Raw genomic sequence first — 19,176 nt, 5'->3', positions numbered from 1 at the left:
TTTGCCTTTAAATATTTTAAACAAATGACTCTCAGGTAGCTACCTCAGCCCTGGGAGAATTTCCAGTTGGATAAAATAAAGGGCAGATCTTTGAACCAGTTCTCCGGAGAACCACCAGAGAGGTCAAAGGGAACAAACACAATCCACTGGGGATGAGATCCGTTATGTTTTCTAGTACTAGGTACCTGTACCGAGAATATGGGATATTGTCTTCAAGGCCACCACTCAGCTGGGAGTGAGAGGTACAACTAGTGTATGTTAAAATGTCACAAAGCTCTGTTACTCAGATCAGCTGCTTTTCTTTTCTTGGTTAAACATCTCCCTGGGGTAAGCATAAAAGCTATTGTATAAGCTTTTGATTAGTTTCCAAGTTTCAAAAAGTTGATTCTAATATTGTTTTTACCAGTTTGTTCATTGCTCTTATGGATGGATAGACTTTTGGAGTTCTCTATTCCACCATGTTTGCTGACACCACCACTTCCCATGAAACATTGTATATTAATTGTCTATTCATTTCTGGTTACTAATTATAATGAACCTGAGAACAGGTAGAGAACTGCCATTTTCTTCACCAAATATCTAGGGTTTAGCAAAATGGTGGCTTATAACAGGGGCTAATATTGACTCTCACATTGTATATCTTCATCAGGTCTTCCAAATTTTCTGCTTTACCCCCGCTTCTTCCCTTTTCTGGGATCCTCTATTTTACTTCTTTCTCCTCTGCCTATTTTCATTAAAAAACATACAACACAGTGAATATCAACAACAACAAAAAGCAAAACAACTTGCCTTTGCTGTCATAACCATCAGCAGGACATTTTAAACTTATCAGTCAACTCAATGTTCTTGCCTTATATGCTAGGTCCTATGGGGGTTTAGAAAACAAACAAACGTCCCTGACTTCAGGAAGATTATAGGAGTATATAATGTTGCCCAATTATCACCATTGCTGAATTGATATCAATTCAGCAATGGTGATAACTGGGGAAATTTTTGTGGACTGGGGTCATAGAACAAAGATCTAAATAGAATGAGTTTCATGAGCTGAACCTACAAGGCTTAGTGGCATTTAAATCTGTTTAGATAGAGGGGATGGTGTTCAATGCTGTGGGAATCTGGATTAGAGAGAAAAGTATGTGGGGAAAGAAAAGGAGATGTGGCATGTTTAGAGAGGCAGAGTCATGATAAGCTTTTTAAAGCTAATATGGCCCTGACCTAGCTAATAGAAAGTTCTATTTTGGTAAGATATAACTTGAAAAGGAACTCAAGTGAGAGAAAAAGATAAGAGCTTTGTAGTGGTTCTGCTACTCACTGACTGTATGACATTGAACAAAGGACTCCCCTCCCTGTAACTTTCATCTCTCTTCTATACATTAATGGGATCAGAATAGATAATCCCCAGNCTACTTATGAAAAGAAAAAAAATATTTTATTTTTTTTATATATATAAATAAATATATATATATATATATTTTTTCTTTTCATAAGTAGCAGGTTTACCATTAGATTTATATTATTTATATATATATATATATATATATATATATAGGTTTACCATTAGATTTTTTTATATTCAGGCTCTTGTTCAAAAATAAGCTCATGTGTCTTCAGACAGCCAAAAAGAAACTTGTACTAAAAACTAAATTATTCCTTGTTTCCTAAAAAGAAATGTTTCAGTGTATGGGAGATGCTGTGGAAAGGAAGGAGGTAGGTTTTACTTTGAGGTTGTGGGACATTTTTGTCAAGAAGCTGTGGATACTTATATTTGTGTCAGAAGTCAATCTATAAAAAAAAAAAGGAACAGTGATGGTAAATACATTGATAAACGTGCATGTTGGATGAGCTATACCTGTCGAAAACAATACGTTTTTTAAAAATACAAAATAACTATTTGAAAGAGTGCAATACTAGTTTTTCCACTGAAGTTAAAACTCTAGTTGGAAATGTGGCGCATAAGTGTAAAGAATGGGTCCGTTCTGTTTTTGCTTTCTGTATAGGGCTCTCCAAAACTGCTCAGAGAGGTGATTTTCTTCACACAAGTGTTTCAGAAGGAAGAAACATATAGAAAACAGCTAGGAAAAATCTCCAAGCCTCTATGAGCCTCAGTTTCTTCTTTGAGGAAATATTTGAAAAATATATAGAAAGGGAATAAGAATGACTTTCAGAATCCCATTGTTACTTACATCTATTTATAATTTTCAATGACCATTGTTTGTCCTATATAAAAATTGTGAGGTAAACTTTAATGGAAAACAGACAAGGATATAAACATTGAGACTCTGGAAGACAGATGAACATTGAATAATGTGAGATGTTTTACAGCAGGTTGGTTTTTTTTAATGGTTTTCTTTTATCTAGTGGAAAGAGAATTTCAAAATTTGAATGCTTGAGAATATTTCTAGATCAGACTAGAATTCCTATAAAAGCTTAAACTGCCATACCTGTTTGAGTCTATCTATATCTATAATAAAAATAATACTGTTGTACTTATACTGTTCATCGTTATATGACTCAGCATTTGATTTTTTCCGAGTTTGTTTAAACATATTATTTGTAGCTCACTGAAGGGAAAAGCAAAGATTCTTACATCTGCTGCCTCTTCCTCCCTTTCCCAACCTAATAGCTGTGTGCTCCTCAGCATGATTGCCTATATATTGCTCATACTATATTCCTGACACCTCACAAAGTATCTGTCAGTTGGAGGCTTTTGATAAATATTTGCTGAAAGAACAAAGATCTCTTTATCTTGTGACATTTTCTGTGGTAGGATTAGACCAGTATTAGAAACATGTTAAATCTAAAACTCCAGGAGTTACACAATTGTCGCCAATTTCAATTTAATGGTAAAAGTGTGTATTCATATTTGGGGAGGTGTCTTTAAGCAAAGTATATGACCTGAATGGGCAATGCCCAGCTCTTTTATGAAATTCTACCTCTGACTTGTCCAACAGTCAGAGATGGGTACAAATGAGCATGGCGAATCAGAAGTATCATTTTTTAAATATTCCATAATGCATTTATAAACACTGAAGTAGAATAAAAACATTTTGCTCTTGATAATTTTTTTTATTATTTCACCATTCTCCTAGAGCTATGTAATAGAAAAAACAAATAACTATCCCAAGTCATACTCATTTTGAAAAATATTGGGTTTTAGAATTACCAGGGTTTTTTGTTTTGTTTTGTTTTGTTTTTTGTTTTTTCTAAATCTAGTTTCCCTAGTTGATAAATTGGTAACCAGTTGTCCATGTTCAGGATTTTTTAAAATTGCATTAAAATATGCCATGTTAGAAAAGTTAAAACTGTGTTACCCTATGGGTTTCCTACTTGATTGGTACAAACTGACACATGAGTAGAATTAACTTCTCATGCCTGAATTAACTGTTAGAATTTCACCCTTAGAGTCAGGAAGACCACAGCTGGACACCTAGATTTGGGGATGCCAGCCAGCATGGTTCTCCAGTATAGGGCTTCCATGTTTGGAATACATAAATTTAACTGTAGAGATTGTGATCCAGTGGAGTTCATTCTTTAGTATATTTAGTTGGTTAGCAGTCAATTTCTGACTACACATTCAGAAGATATACTGACGATACTGAAGCACTAACAGTGACCAATATAAGTTATTATAGAATAAATGGGCAGATTCTTAACTTAGCTACAAGAAACAACAACAAGGCTGCAGAAAAGTGACCACGAGATGGTAACATCAGGGACATTTAGAACATCCATTCCATGACTAAATCTCTGCATCAAACTTTAGTGCAGATCTTGGTAATGACAGAAATGTTTTCTCAGTTTCTTCAAGAAGTTAGTCGATGATGATCTAATGTAATTAAAAAGGGACATAATTGAGAATAAAGCTATTTTGCTCTCTTCTCTAACTTAACACAAGAATATGTACCCAAAGCTCTGTTCAGATTTCCATTTATCTTCTTAATCTTCTGTTATTCTCTATATCTTTCTATATCACTGATTGGCCCTAACTTTTCTCAACTGCATTTATATGATTTAATTACTATTCTCTGACGAGAACACTCATAAAGTAAGATCTCCCCTCATCTCTTTATGGTTATGAAAAGTCCACCAATACATGCGATATTTGTGGTTGTAGAAACTCCTCAGAGCTTGACATACCTTGCTATATATATTTTATTCACCAAATTTAAAGAAAGATAGAGAAAAATCTAAGTAATAATTATACAGGTATGCTAGGCTTGGGTTCCCACTTCATTTGGGAATTTTTAAATATTTATGTACTTTCAGTGTATAACAACATTGGTTACCTATTGGTTACACTATTCAAAAGTACTAATTCATTTCCATGAATTTCACATGGATTGTTTTCACTAAAGAAAATATAATCTTTCCTTTTCTCTTCTTCAGTGGCATGCCTTCTTCTTTGTTCTCCTCCTTCCTGGTAAAATATTTTGAACACACAAAACAGACAACATGTTCGGTAATTTAATTAGTCAATATGCCAATGTTTAGAAGGAACTAGGAAGACTACAGTAATTCTCTTACTGAGTTATATAGGGAAATTCTAAAATAGCATTAGTTCCTAAGGATTTAAATACTTAATTACCCTAGAAAATTAGGCCATATTATGACTGATGAAATGCAATATAAGCACCATTTAATGAGTATTGAGGAAAATAGATTTAGACTTCCTCTTCATCTGACTTAGATTAATGTCCATTATTTAGGTGCATTTACATGCATCTTTTTTTATTTTAATGTACCACATGCCTTAATCCACGCTGCACTGCTTGCTACCATTTTTTTTTTATACAACCCTGCTGAAAACAGGGCACCTTTTCAAAAAATTCTGTACCTACCCTGAATAGAAATGAATTAATCCTTCCTATATCTGCACTTTGTTCTTTCCTTTTGCACTTAGACAGTGTCTCCTTGATTAAAACTATTTTTTTCTTCTTAAGGAAGTTTACAATGACAGGTTTACTTTGTAAACTGTCAAGTTTACAATGACAGAGTCAAAATATTCTTTTGACTTTGGTCCTATTTTCATGACAAACTGCCTTAGAAAATTTAATTGGATTTTGGTATTTCCAATTAGTCAAAGATGAACAGATCTCTTAAAATAAATCACACTTCAGAAGTTAATCCCATCCATTTTATATTGTTTTTTTCCTATTTTAACTTTACTTCCAAATTCTGGAGACATTTTAACTCATCTTTACATATTAACTAAGAGGAGCACTATATATTAAGCCCTTTCAGGGCATGGAAGGAGAAGTGATTTATAACCTTCCCCTTGCCCCTCCAAAATGGCATAATTACATGTCTGAAGCTTTATTAAAGGTAGAGGAAGGTGTACAGAAGAGAGTTAGCCATAATGCTAAAGGAGAGAGTAAGGGGTGAGAGGAGCAATACTTTTGAATTAAAGAAAATATTCTTTATTCTAAAATAATACAATGAGAAAGGGATATCTATTAGAAATGGAGATATACACCTAAAGTGATTCACTAATGAGTTGGTTTCCTTTGAGAACTAAAATTAAAAACTGCCCTAGATAAACCCCAAAGTAGGCTGGGATTTAAGAAGATGATAGAGTGGCCACATTGCTTTTCTAACTTCATGTCCTACCATTCTTATCTGCTTGCTACCATTTTTTTAAATGTATTTTTAATTTTCAGTCAAATGACAAAAACCTGACACATTGGCTGTTCATTTGCCTTGGCTTGGGCTACATCGCTAGAAACTCACACATACTTTTTGAAGGTCTCACTTGAATATTTCTAGAATGATGGAAGTGGGAGTTATTTTCTTGTTTATTCATATGCCCTCTCTTCTGAAAGATATTTTACTTCTTTAAAGAGTAGTTATTTATATATGGTGCTGAAAGGCAGGGAGAAAGGGTAAATTAATTTATTTTATATATTAATTTTATTTTTATAGTGCCATTTTTCCCTTTTGGAAGTTAAAAAAATCTGGTGGGAAAGGTGGGGATTATCTTGGGACAGCACTCGAGGAACGTGGAGCAAGAGTAGTTAAGATATCTGTGGTGACTACCATTTCTTCTAAGGAGTTTCAGCTTTTCTGTGGGACCCCCGGATTTAAAGGAGAGGAAACATTCAGAAGAAAAAAAGCTCTCTTTTATTGCTTGAACAGAGATGTCCCATAGATTAACTCAGTTGTCAAGGTTTTGGCAGATCTTTTCCTTGTATTAAAAGGACTCTCATAGAGACCATTTGGCCAACAGAACAGCAGATTTTAATGACCACGTGAATCTTTACTCAGTGGTCAAGCAAAGTCCTGAGCCAAGCCTCACTCAGCAAAATTGTCTCAAAGATTTTATAAGCTATAAATTTAACAAGGAAGTTAAAATTTCTTTAACTTCCAGAAGAGAAGATGGCACTGTAAGTATAAAGTTCAGGTATAAAATAAATTAATTTATTATTTCTCTTTGCCCTTTAGCATCATACAAATAACAATGCTGCAAGGAAGTATTGGGTTGTCGGAAAAGTCATGAAGCATGTTTGCGCAGATGGTGCTGGTTCATTTTTGGAAGTACTAGAGTCATTCGCATCTATGTTATTGCATATTATTTGACAGCTGACAGTTCTAGCTTCATTCGTAAAAAAAAACTGAGCGATTTGGTAGAGCTTTGGAGATTTTACAAGTTGAAGATGGAAGACAAAACTGTGCATTTTTGCCATATTTTATATTTTACTTCCATAAAGGGAAGAATGCGTGTCAAGCTTGTGAAAAGTTGCATAAAGTTTATGGTGACAAGTCTCTACAAGAATATCAGTGCCAACCATTGTTAACAAAATTCCGTGCTGGTGATTTTCATCTCAACGATGCTCCTCCAACAGGGAGGCCCACCGAGTTTGATGACAACAAAATAAAGGTATTGATTGAGTCAAACCCATGTTCCACGACACGAGAGATTGCAGAAACATTGAACATCCATCATTCAAGCATTCACGACCACCTGAAGAAGCTGGGATACATAAGCAAGCTCGATATTTGGGTTCCGCATGAACTCAAAAGAAGTTCAGTTGACATCTGCAATATGCTCATTAAACATGAGGAAAACAACCCTTTTTTGGAAGCAGCTGATAACTGGTCATGAGAAGTGAATTGTTTACAACAGTGTGGTGCACAAACGGTCTTGGTCCCGATGTGATGACTTGCCTCAAACNACTCTGGGATAGCGGGCCCAGCAATCTGTGTAGCAAGCTCTCCAGGTGATTCTGATGCTCCTCTAAAGTACAGAACTACTGACTCAGGGGAAGTAAAAGGATAAACTTACTACAACATAATCATCACCTATTTCAGCTCTGCTCTGTGCATTTCATAATACTCTCTGTGTCCCTGATCAACCACTAAAACAGTCTTCACAATGTTGATTTCAAGTCTCACATTGTATCCTCTCTTCATACCTCCAAACTATCCATGTTTCTCTTTTGCCTTCGATGACTCCTTAAAAAACTAAGTAGGAGCCATCAGATAGGAGTGTCTTCCAATGCTTGCCTACATATCTATGAATCTTTCTATATTCCCCCCATTCTAATTTTTTCTCCCTCGTATCATTTAAGCTAACTTCTGTGTCACACTCATCCAACATTGACACTCTCATCTCCAGGATTCTCTCACTTTATGTGACTCTTCTGTTATCTGAAACTCCCACACCTCCCAAATTGCTCAGTGAAGAATTCCATTCTGACCACAACATTCTCTCCTAGCTTATTTGTTTAACGACTCCCTCTATAATAGCTCTTTGGTGTCATGGGCTGTTTTAATTGTACTTGACTGCCACTAAGTTCTTCCTTCCTCCAGAGGAAAAGTTTACAAGGTGGCAATTTTTTCCACTAGCGAGGAGGAAACTATGAAAAAAGTAGGCTTTTTTTTTTAACCTATTAATTCTGGTTAATGCCAGGGAGGGGGACATAGAGAGCAAGAAGGACCCTGAGCTCCCCTTCCTGGGGACCCTGAGGTAGGCAGTACAAGAGAGAATAAAGACCCATGGCTTGAGGACTGCAGGGGATGAAGTTTCTTGGACAATAACCAGGTCTAAATTAAGGTAAGGTGGTAGAGAGAAACTCAGAGAGCAGATTGGTTATGATGGGAAGTTCTAGGTCATGGCTTTGGGGGTGAGATAGAAGTAGCAAGACTTGAGAGACAGGAATTAGTTCAACTAATACTCCCAAAGGTGTCAAATGATAACATTAGAGTCTCTTAGAAAATAAAAGACTGTAGTGAAAGAGTGCAGAGACCAAGAGGAAGTTAAATTGGTTTGAGGATAGTATTTTTGTTATCTCCCAGTCATTGTTTTTGTCCTATAAACTACTGGAACACCTTAGTTTCAATAACACATTTTTTTTTCTTCAATGACACCATTCTCTAAAGAAAAATCAAGCACATGATATCACAAGAGGAACAACTATTTGAAATTGGACTGTCTTGAAAAATCAAAGATGTGGTTGCTGTAATTTTTTTCATAGTACCTTACAGCAATTTTCTTCATTTATCTTTCAGCATGTAGAATAATTCTGTATTTAACCACTCTTAATTTATGTTTCCTAATGTGTAGCGTATGCCTCTTTGCAGTTCTCTTTATATATATATATATATATATATATATATATATATAATATAAATCTAATGNAATTACTTACAGTGGTTTCTTCAAGTACAATTTTGTGATACAAAATATCAGAATGAGGATGGAAGCTAAAATCAGCTGAGACTATTCTGGAAGTGAACTTTAATAAAGGGTGGGTGGATGGATCACTGCAGTAAGGTTGGATTTTGTCTTCACACAATATTTAGAGATGGAACAGTTTTTAGATATTATCTAATTCATCTCAACCCTGGCTTTGAGTCACATATACATGAAAACAACCTCAAATTTAAAAACTCACTCCATTTCTTATAGCTGATCCCAATTCTCATCCTTAATGTAGTGATCTTATTTAGTTACCCTAGTATTTAAATATCCCTATCATTGTTTTCATATTTATTCATTATTATTTTTGGTAATGTGATAAAATGACTATAGGAGGGTCATAGAAATTGATTTCCAGAAAATACTTTTCATAATATTCTACTGTAAAAAAAAAAAACTGGTTCAGGAAGTTTTTGATTTAGTATAATATTATAAAATCCAACTTCTCACTATTAGGATTGTTCTTAGGTCCCTCAGAAACCCTCTTTGAGCAATGTTTGCCTGTAGATCTTTCTGTGGTCCTGAGAATTTGTCTTAAAATATAAAGACATATTCAAAAGAATCCCATCCTATACAAATCTGTTGACTCACTGTCCTCTAATGTAGGATAGTTGTTCAGCTATTGGAATATAAACTAGAATGAAATTAAGTGAAAATGAAAACAATACTGTTTCTGGTTTTCTTCATTTCAACTCTGCTTAAGTAGGTTTTGGAGGGTTTAAATTTCACCTAGGCAAATAAGATGTTTTAGAATTTTACTTTCTGATTGTTAGGTTTGCCTTCAGCTTTTAATGTCTTGCTTTTCCAGGGTTTTGAAAGTGTTTCTTTCACGAACAGCCCAACGGATTCCATACATGACTGGTGGACGGGTCATGAGGATGCTGGCCGTAATACTCCTGGTAGTATTTTGGTTTCTCGTTGGCTGGACTTCATCTGTTTGCCAGAATTTGGAGAGGCGTATTTCACTTATTGGCCAAGGGCAAACATCTGATCACCTCATCTTCAATATGTGCCTCACTGAGCGCTGGGATTACATGACAGCTGTTGGTATGTGGTCACTTATTTAGTGTGATTGTCTTGTTCCTTTTTCCAGTAGCGTTAAAATGAAATTCTTTAGAAGCCTTGTCAAACCCTTTCACAGAGCTTAAAGAAATTTCACCCAATATGGTTTTGGTAAAACAATATCATGAAAAGGACAATAATGATATGTGGAATGAAAACTTTTTTCTGAAAGTTTCCATTCTTTTTCAAAGGTATGTAGCATTATTGTGAAAATATAGTCAAGTAAATCAGGAAGGAGACATGCAGTAAATAAAGGCAACGTCTTTGTACAGAAGCACTTCCTGCTTTCTATCTTACCAATGTGTTCCCATTTGATTAACAGTAGCTATTCTCTTGACTTAGTCCTTTTATTGGGAGAAAAAAAGGAAACATGCTGGCATTTTTTACATAGTTTTGGTCCTATGGTATACCAGACTTGGAATCTAGGGCACCCTTTGTGTGGAGATTTTCTCTGCAAAATCTCTAACTAGTCTGTCTTTCCTCTAAAAATAATTTATTGGGAATTCTCTGCAAGTCCAGTATTACACAAAAACAAAGCCAGGCTCCTCNTACAATAAGGAGTAACAATATCAGTTAGATACTGTGTTTAAAGAAGGTAATTTATAACCTAAGTACAGGTCCTTACAGTGGAGTTTTATGAGCTCAAACCAGAAATGTGTGGGAAGTGAAAATGTAGAAGCAGACAATACAGTGACAACCAATTCCTAGGTTGCCCGATTTTTTTCATAATTGCAACATAATTTCTATGAACTTAGCTACTATTAATGATGAGAACTGAATGTATACTTTAAATGCCTTTTTATATTTAGTTCTTGAAATTTCTCACAATCCTCTTGTATATGCGACTGCTTTTCCTTCAGAAATAGTGAACCTCCCAACAGAAGATAGCCTAAAGATTTATATATGAAAAAAAAAACAGTAGAAAAAATAATCTATATAAGAAGTTTAATGATTATATTTTTATACAGCTGTATTTTATATAAATGCATGCCTAAAGATTTCATTTTTAGAACTTGGTTTCTAGGGAGTGATCCCATATAAACTAACAAGAGCTCATTTTTTTAAAGATACAGTCAAATTTCCTCATTTTATTTTAAGGCAATGCTAGAAAATATATCTTATTCCATTTTACAAAAACCAATATCCTGAAATGCTTAGATCAAAGTGCATAGTTGTGTTATTGTGTTTCCTAGTATTTGAAAGCCAGTAAAATCCATAACAGGAGACTCATGAGGACTTTTGCTTTGGTTTTTCTTCTCTGGAAATGAAATTATAGGATCTATGACAATCTTGAATTCCCAGACTATACAATGAATATCCAAACGGTATTATAATTTAGAAGTGAATTTTTTTTATTAAAAGTTCACCAAAATGGGATCATATAAGATTCCTCTGCAAAAACCAAGCTCACCTGGTTAAGAAATACTTTAAAGTGTTTTAAAGAAGTATTTTAAAGTTATTTTTTAAATCCACTATTAACTTTCTTTGAGTTTTAGAGTTTCAATGTGGATTGTGAAAATCTTCAAGTATCAAAAAAATAAATGATTTCCCACATCTTGCCCATGGAAAGAAAATATAAATCATAACTATTTTTCTATGAAGCAGTGATTCTCAGCCTGATGAAAGCCCCTCACAATAACTTGAAAAATCCCCATGACTTCCTGTGGGTTGTAGAAAAACTTCCCCTCTTGCCAAACAGTTCCACCCATTGTCCCTCAATGACAACTGATATTCCTTGGCTTGTACTGTGTAATGGATATTCTATATCTCCTTTTGTCTTCTCCACTTTTCTCCATTTCTATATATTGATACCCATCAAGGCCCAGATCAATACCATACCTATTCTATTAGGTTACTAAACTTACTAGCAACAAACAACATAAGATATGCTGTTTTATATGGTAGCTATTTGCACACTTATTTCTAGTTAGACTGTAAACTTCTAGAAGACAAGAACCATATTTTATGCATCCGTGTTGTCTACCATGATACCTACCATATGGTTNCAATTCAGATGAGGCTGTAAATCAGCACCTTGTTCAGTTTTTCACAAATAAAGACAGGTCCTTCTATGAACGAGGAATTATGAAGCTCAATGAAAGATGGCAAAATATTATCGAACGAAACAGGCAATATATCATTGATTGATCTTTGTTCTTTATATAAATAAGTGACCTTTGAAAAACAGACAAAATACGTCATGACTTTTCCGACAACTCAATAAAATATTTTTCCACAGAGGTGGAATATAAATAAACAATAATATAACACCCACCACAGTCACTCTAAAGCCACTCAAACTAGTTCTTCAAAAAGTGAGTGTGAGTTTCTAGTGATGTAGCCCAGTTAAGGCAAATCATGTCAATGCTGACAGTCTTTCATAAGATGTTGAAATTTTAAAATAGATTTTTTAAATGTTAACAGATAATCCCAATTCCAACCCCTTCCCACAAACAACACACTTGCAAATAACAGGGAAAGGAAAATTAGAGTAATGTTACTGGAAGACACAGCTTTCTTCCCTGACATTGACCCTGTGACATAGTGAGAGGTCTCTAGTCTTATTTTTTGTGAGCTCTTCTCATTCATGATCTTCAATGTGGGTGCAGAGCCCTGAAGTATCTGTGTTTCACTGAATTTCTGTCACCCCGTATCAAACTTTAAAAATCTTAAATTGTATATACCAGAAAATATATACTTTTTCTACCTTTCCCACTTAAGATCCAGAGGAGGTTTTGAAGAACTTGATCCAAGTTCTAGAGAGCTGTGAAAGGAAGCAATAAAGAAAAGCCAACATGGGGCTGGCCAAGTGGCTTAGTTGGTTAAGAGCTCACTCAAGGGTGTGAGCTCTAGGCAACAGGGTCGCCGGTTCGATTCCCAGCCCGAGCTAAGCTGCCAACAGGTAGCAGGATGGCTCAGCTAAAACAAAACAAAACAGGAAAAGCCAATATGCAAATATGTGACCAGTCATGGCAGTTCTTGCTTCAGGGAGTGGGTTAGAAAATAATCGAGCCTCTATATGATGTGTATAGTTTGTGTGATTAACAGATTATTCCTTAATATTACCACACATTATTTTTTATCCAAGCTTGAAATTCCAGCATTCTGAATTTTCCCTCAGCCTCTTTAAGGGAATCACAAGTTCTACAATAAAACCTTCATAAATGTAGATACTGTAAAAAATGTATTTAGCACAGTGTCTGGCACTTCAACAAATGTCACCTATGAAGTCAGGTTAACTGAGGGGACAAAAAGTACTTCCTAGTAGAACCCCTTTTATGACCACTGGCTTATCTAATTTGCGTATTAGTTGTTTGAAATATAAATAATTGTTGCTTAAAGAAATGTTTTCTTCAATACGATAAAAATATTTCCAAGAGTTTCGTTTATGCCTCTGTTAGTAACAGAGCCCAGGAAAAATCTCAGCCCACGGAGATGATTTAGAAAATCTGGTCAGGAACCAAGGAGACCTGGGTTCCAGGTCCTGTCCTGCTGCCAACACAATGAACGCAGCTGGGTAGAACACAATTCTCTGCAGGCATGTCCTGGAGCCAACTCTGCCCGTCCCTGGGGCTCACTGCTCCCAGAGAGCTGAGAAGGAAACAGATGTTCTGCCCTCCATTGTCCTAGTTGTGAAATATGTCGCACACCCACCTCCTTCTCCATCCCATGCTGAATAAACTGACCTCATGGCAAGCAGAATAATGGCAACTCACCCACCACCCCGCTTTGTGGCCATAGACAAACTCTGAAATATATCACCAGACTACATGGTCAAATAAGGTCACTTTCAATGTTAAAATGTTTTCAAAAGTATCATTCTCATTGTTTTAATCATTGTAACTCTCATAATTGTCCTTATTTGAACCAGAGAAAATGCAAATAAGCCTCAGAATACCAAGGTGTCTGTATGCCAGTTGAATCCTAGAATGCTGGGATTTGAGCTATTTTCAAGCATTATTAAAGCTGTTTGATTTAATACTTAACTTCTGTAGCACCCACCATATTAGAATAAAAGCATGATAAGTTGACTTTCACCATGAATTTTCTAAGTGGATAATATTTAGAGAAAGATAGAAGAGGACTTTAAAAGAAACACTTGGAAAAGAAAAACGGAAAACTTCTTCATTATTGTATGTATTTATGTCATATATAAATAATTGTCAAAGGGGCTAAGGAGGGTAAAACGTTATAATATTAATACGAAATGTTTTTACAACATGGCAAACAAGGGTGTCACAGCTTGAGAGACATTTGCACTTTGAAGTTGGTTTTCCCACAGCCTTCGTAGGTGATCTTAGATCTCAGGGCTGGCACATGTCAGTATCAAAGAACTGATAATCATTCTCACTTCTTTGCTTGGCCCACCCCTTTAGAAAGATAACTTGAGATTACTTTCATTATGGTATATTAATTTTTTAAAGGCTGTACTAGTTAACTTTTTTTTTTCTAAAATTTTATTGGGGAATTGGGGGAGGGAAATAGTGTTGGGGAATTGGGAAAGGGGAGCAGCCAAGTTGTTGTTCTTCAATCTTAGTTGTGGAGGGCTCAGCAAGCTCAGCTCCAAGTCCAGTTGCACTGCTCAGCTCAAGGTGCTGTGTTCAATTAGTTGTGATTGTGCGTAGCCCACCATCTGGAACAGGCAACCTTTTTGTTAGGAGCACGTGCTCTCACCAGCTGAGCCACCCTGCCACCTGTTGGCAGCTCAGCGACAGCTCAGCTCAGGTGCAGCTCGCTGGCCCATGTGGGAATTGAACCGGCAATGGTGTTGCTCAGAGCTCACACTCTTAAGCAAGCTCTTAACCAACTGTGCCATTCGGCCAGGCCGGCCCTAACTTTTAAACTTAGTGTTACCCTTTATACGTTAAAATACCTCAGTTTTCTGAAAGCCCTATTTGGATCTTCAGATGTAAATGTGATTCCTTTTGTTACTACACCCATGCCTTCCATCAAAATCATTTAATACCAGAAATTATTTTCTAAAGCAGAATCACAACACATATTTCAACTCCCACGTAATAACACTGCAAAATTTGGTAACATCTGCACATTTTCTTTACTGATTGCAGTGTTAGTCTGAAGTTAATTATAAGAAACTGATTTTTTTCCCAGAACAACTTTTATATATATCACATTTAGTTTAATTGGTATTTTGAATAATAAATTTTTTTAGCTAGAGCATATTGTTTTGTACTGCTAATGAAATGACTTTAATGTTCAACTTAGCTATTATGAGGAGTCTTAGTTTGTTTTATATTTTTCAATATAATTCTTCATCATAGCACAGTAATTAACCTAACTACTTTCCTTTTTTTTTTTAATCTTCAGTATGACATTATATAAAAATACTGTGATGATTGGCAGGAGATAATGTTTTCTTAATTCAGCTACGTATGAATCCTTCAATTACAGCATATTTTTGTGCTAGTATTGTTTAGTAATATTTTTGCATTCACCATTCTCGAGTGCCAAGAGCAGTGCCACACACTTTGTGGTCCATCTATAAATAGGGGTTGCCACTATTAATACCAATGACAGTATGAGCTTCAGATCCTGCATGGGCCCTGCACTGTGAGATGGCACGGCCAGGTAACAGAAAGTCTACATCTCCAGTAACGCAAAACTGATAGAATTTCTGTTCATTCCTTTCAACAGATGTTTATTAAATCTCATCTATTTGCTCACTGCTGGCGCTGTCAGCTATGTGGGCAAAGGTATAAAAGAAAATAGTTGAAAGAGTCAATTCTTTCCCTGAAGGAGGTCATATGTAGTTGGGCCCGAGGAGTGGAATGACTAACAAGACTCCATGAACAATAGTCTCCTATTACATATTGTGTGGTAGTACTCTCCGCATTGTGAATTGTAGATATGCAAGGACTGCAAGAGATTAGAGGAAGGAAAACTCAGTGTAGGTTAGAATCATTTCAGGTGACCTTGTGATGGAGGTGAGACCTGAACTGGACATTGAAAACTTGGTTAAGATTTGAAAATGTGGGGGAGAGGAGATTTCTTGTGTGAACAATAGCATGAACAAAGATTCAAAAGCAAGAAAGATCTTTGGAGTGTTCAAATGGACAATGAATCTTCCTGGGTTGGGTCAGCTCAGGGTTCGTGTTGGGGAGCATTGGGAGATCATGTTAGATATGTAACATAGAGTCGTAGAGGACTGGGAATGCCAGCACCAAGCATTTGTCAAATAATAGTGAGCCACTAAAGATGTATGAATGAAGATGCATGCAATACCTCACAAAAGGCTGGCCTGAGAGTCAGAGACTAGACAAGAAGTCAGGGTCTGAGAAATATAAAGCACAAAATAACAAGGCCAAGTAATGTGGGCCAAGTAATGAAACCTATGCAGCAAGAAAATCTCAAAAGTTAGGAGGATGTGTGTCTGCCTTGGCAGGAACCCCTTATTATAGTCTTCCTTTGGGGGGGCAGGAATTATTTACAGCATCCTAAGTGGGTATGAGTGAATATTCTAATGGGAATGGGAATCAGTTAACCAAAATGGCGTCACCGAGATTTGGACAAATCCTAATACGATCAAAGTGGAGTTTCAGAAAAATGAATCTGTCACTGTTACAAAGAATAGATTAACACAGGGTGAAGCCAGGTTTAGATGGGGCATTTGAACAATAGTTGTAACAAGAAGCTTAGGCAAGGACGGTAATTGTGGGCTTCGAGAGGAATAATACATATGAGGAATAACTCCAAATAGAAATGTGCCAATGAAAGGTGCCTCTGAGTTTTCAACCCTGGTAAAGATGCAATAGTAGTACCATGGACAGAAATACAAGAGTGAGGAAAGTTATACATGAAGACCTCAGCATTTCCTGATTTGCTTTTCCTGATCCAATAGAGCTCGGCTGGAATGAGCAGTCACAGCACATGGCTGAGGGCCAAGATACTGAGTAATTGGAACCGCCACTAAATCCCGGGAGATCTTTAAGTGAGGTTCATTTTGTCCTTTGGCTTCTAACCACATCAGGACTTTAGAGTAACACTTGACAAATGTGTTTACTTGAGGGATTTTCAACAATCGGGGCACTACCCATTGTTTAAATACTGATAGAAATATGCTAAAACTTTGGCAGGTAGAACACCTTGGCACATGGGAATGGAAGTCAGTGCTTCAGTATAAAGTGGGTTACCTCTAGGTAATGCATCAGATAAAATGTTTCCTCCAAATTAGATCTTTCTCCTTGTTAACTAGATATTATCTTCCAGTGAGGTCATGTCACTAAGACAGATAAAATGAGTTGTCACAGTTATTGGTCAGAATAAACTAAAATAGCAACATTCTGTCAAATGACATGTTTTAACGATAACCATTTATTTCACATCTATGTTTTTATTTATACATTTATTTATCTCACATTTATGTCAGAAACCATGTTAAGTGCTTTACATCCATTATCTGATTTCATTAGCAAATAATCCCATGAAATATGTACTTTTATTATCCTCATTTTCCAGATAAGAAAACTGTAGCCAGAAAGGTTAAATTGCTTCAGATTATGCAAGGTAATTAGGGATTGAACGAGGGTTTCTATGCAGGTCTAGTGCGCTTCTAAAGCCTTTACCCTTAACTGTTCCACTGTGGTTGTCTCTTCTCTCTTGAGTGAGCAAACAAGGTAATTGTGAATTTTACTAAGCCTTCAGCACTCCACCCACAAAAGATATGGTATCTGTCATGTGTGAAGAAATAATGGTTCATTTATAAAATATGCCACTGAATGTTTAGCAACCTGTTTTCTCACATTTCTGGCAAAGGGTATCTTTATGTATTGAACCACATTCGATGCAGTAAGAATCTAAATTTCTAGAAGCTGCATATCAACACATTACAAGCCTTTTGTTGCCTTGATGACTTTATTCTGACCCAGATGTGCTATGAACAACGTAAACTACGTCGGCAATAGGGAAAATTATTTTACAGTTGTTTTAGGGAAAAGCCAGGTATTAGCAAACAAAATTTTTTAGAAGTCTCAGATACTGTTTAAAAAAAATAGTAAAATAAAGTATACCTTTGAAAAAAATCTTCTGTACACTGAATAAATTTTTTTAATGTATAGCATATATATTCATATGTGAATATTTTACATGTGTCGATTTCTAACTAAATTTATGTTCCTGTAATAGACACAAAGTGCATGCTAAAGAACTTAAATTTTACTTTTTCTTTGCTTTTAAAACTAATGGAAAGTTGTTTGTTTTTGTTCACACAGCTGAATTTTTATTCCTCTTGTGGGGTGTTTATCTCTGCTATGCAGTGCGGACAGTCCCATCAGCATTTCATGAGCCACGCTACATGGCTGTTGCAGTTCACAATGAGCTGATTATCTCTGCTATATTCCATACAATTAGGCAAGTGATCTGGAGAGCTAGTAAATAACTTTCTTATTTTTCTGCTGTGTTGCGGTTTAATTTACGTAAGTAGCAGAATTGGCTAAGATGCACAATGGAAAGATTTAGGAAGGATGCTGTTTTATAAGTTGATTAACTTGTCCCAGAAATCCCAAATGAATGTAGTTTTTTGTTTTAACTTTGCTGTTCTTAGTTCCTTCTGATGTGTTCTTTATTGCCTTCATTTATTTTGAAGGTTAATGCACTATTGTATTACGTTAAGCCACGTATGGGAATGTCATTGGGTATTGTTTATGATATATAATACTTTTTGTTCTGAAGATATAAAGCAATACATACATAGATTATAGATATAGATAAGTTGTCTATGTTTTCATTCATGTTTAATGTGCTGCTTTATACTTTCAGAATTTTGCTCAGAAAACATATGTGTGTGAGTTCTGCTGAATTCAAAACCAAAAACTCATTTCAAGCTGATGTGACTGATTTTTGTGTGCAATGGGGTTTTGTAATCATCACATTTAAGCAGTGACTTTCAGTAGTAAGAACATATGACCTGCCCTGCCATTTTTTGATATCACATGTATCTCTGTAGTCCATGGGCATAAAGGAGCAAGGAAGTGGCTTATGATAAGTGAAAAAAATGAAATATGCATGATTTATCTTCTGAGAATTTTCACCTGATTCATATTTGAAAATCAAATGAAAATGGCAGTGAGAACAACAACAAAAGGAAATCTATAATTTGAAAATCAACAAAAAGATGCCATTCAATTGCTCCACACAATATTAAAATTAGGACAGTTAAGAATGCAATTAGAAATTCTGAATATTTGTCTCTGCCTTCAGTGGAAAGATGAATATTAATTATCATGGGAGTCAGGGTGGAAGGTTGTGGATCTGTGGAAGTTTTGCAGAATAATTATCACCTTTCACTTTAGTAAATAATCATTAAATGATATCTTGATATCTTGCCCTTCTAGAAATACATGACGCAGAGAGCAGTTGGGCAATAGGCATAACCTACACTTTTGAAACTTTAAATAAAAAAA

General features: G+C 35.6%; 1 protein-coding gene across 1 annotated transcript in view; it reads left to right on the top strand.

Moving 5' to 3' along the window:
* Positions 1-19,176, top strand: part of GPR158 (G protein-coupled receptor 158) — a 409,585-nt gene that overhangs the window by 378,247 nt on the left and 12,162 nt on the right. The window contains exons 7-8 of the mRNA XM_019630809.1: positions 9,504-9,742; positions 17,986-18,124. Coding sequence (XP_019486354.1) covers positions 9,504-9,742; positions 17,986-18,124 — 378 coding nt within the window. The remainder of the gene's footprint in view (positions 1-9,503; positions 9,743-17,985; positions 18,125-19,176) is intronic.

This window comes from Hipposideros armiger, unplaced genomic scaffold (assembly GCF_001890085.2).
Source record: "Hipposideros armiger isolate ML-2016 unplaced genomic scaffold, ASM189008v1 scaffold_949, whole genome shotgun sequence".
In the NCBI taxonomy this organism is placed as follows: domain Eukaryota; kingdom Metazoa; phylum Chordata; class Mammalia; order Chiroptera; family Hipposideridae; genus Hipposideros; species Hipposideros armiger.
This window is presented reverse-complemented; position numbering and strand designations above follow the sequence as displayed.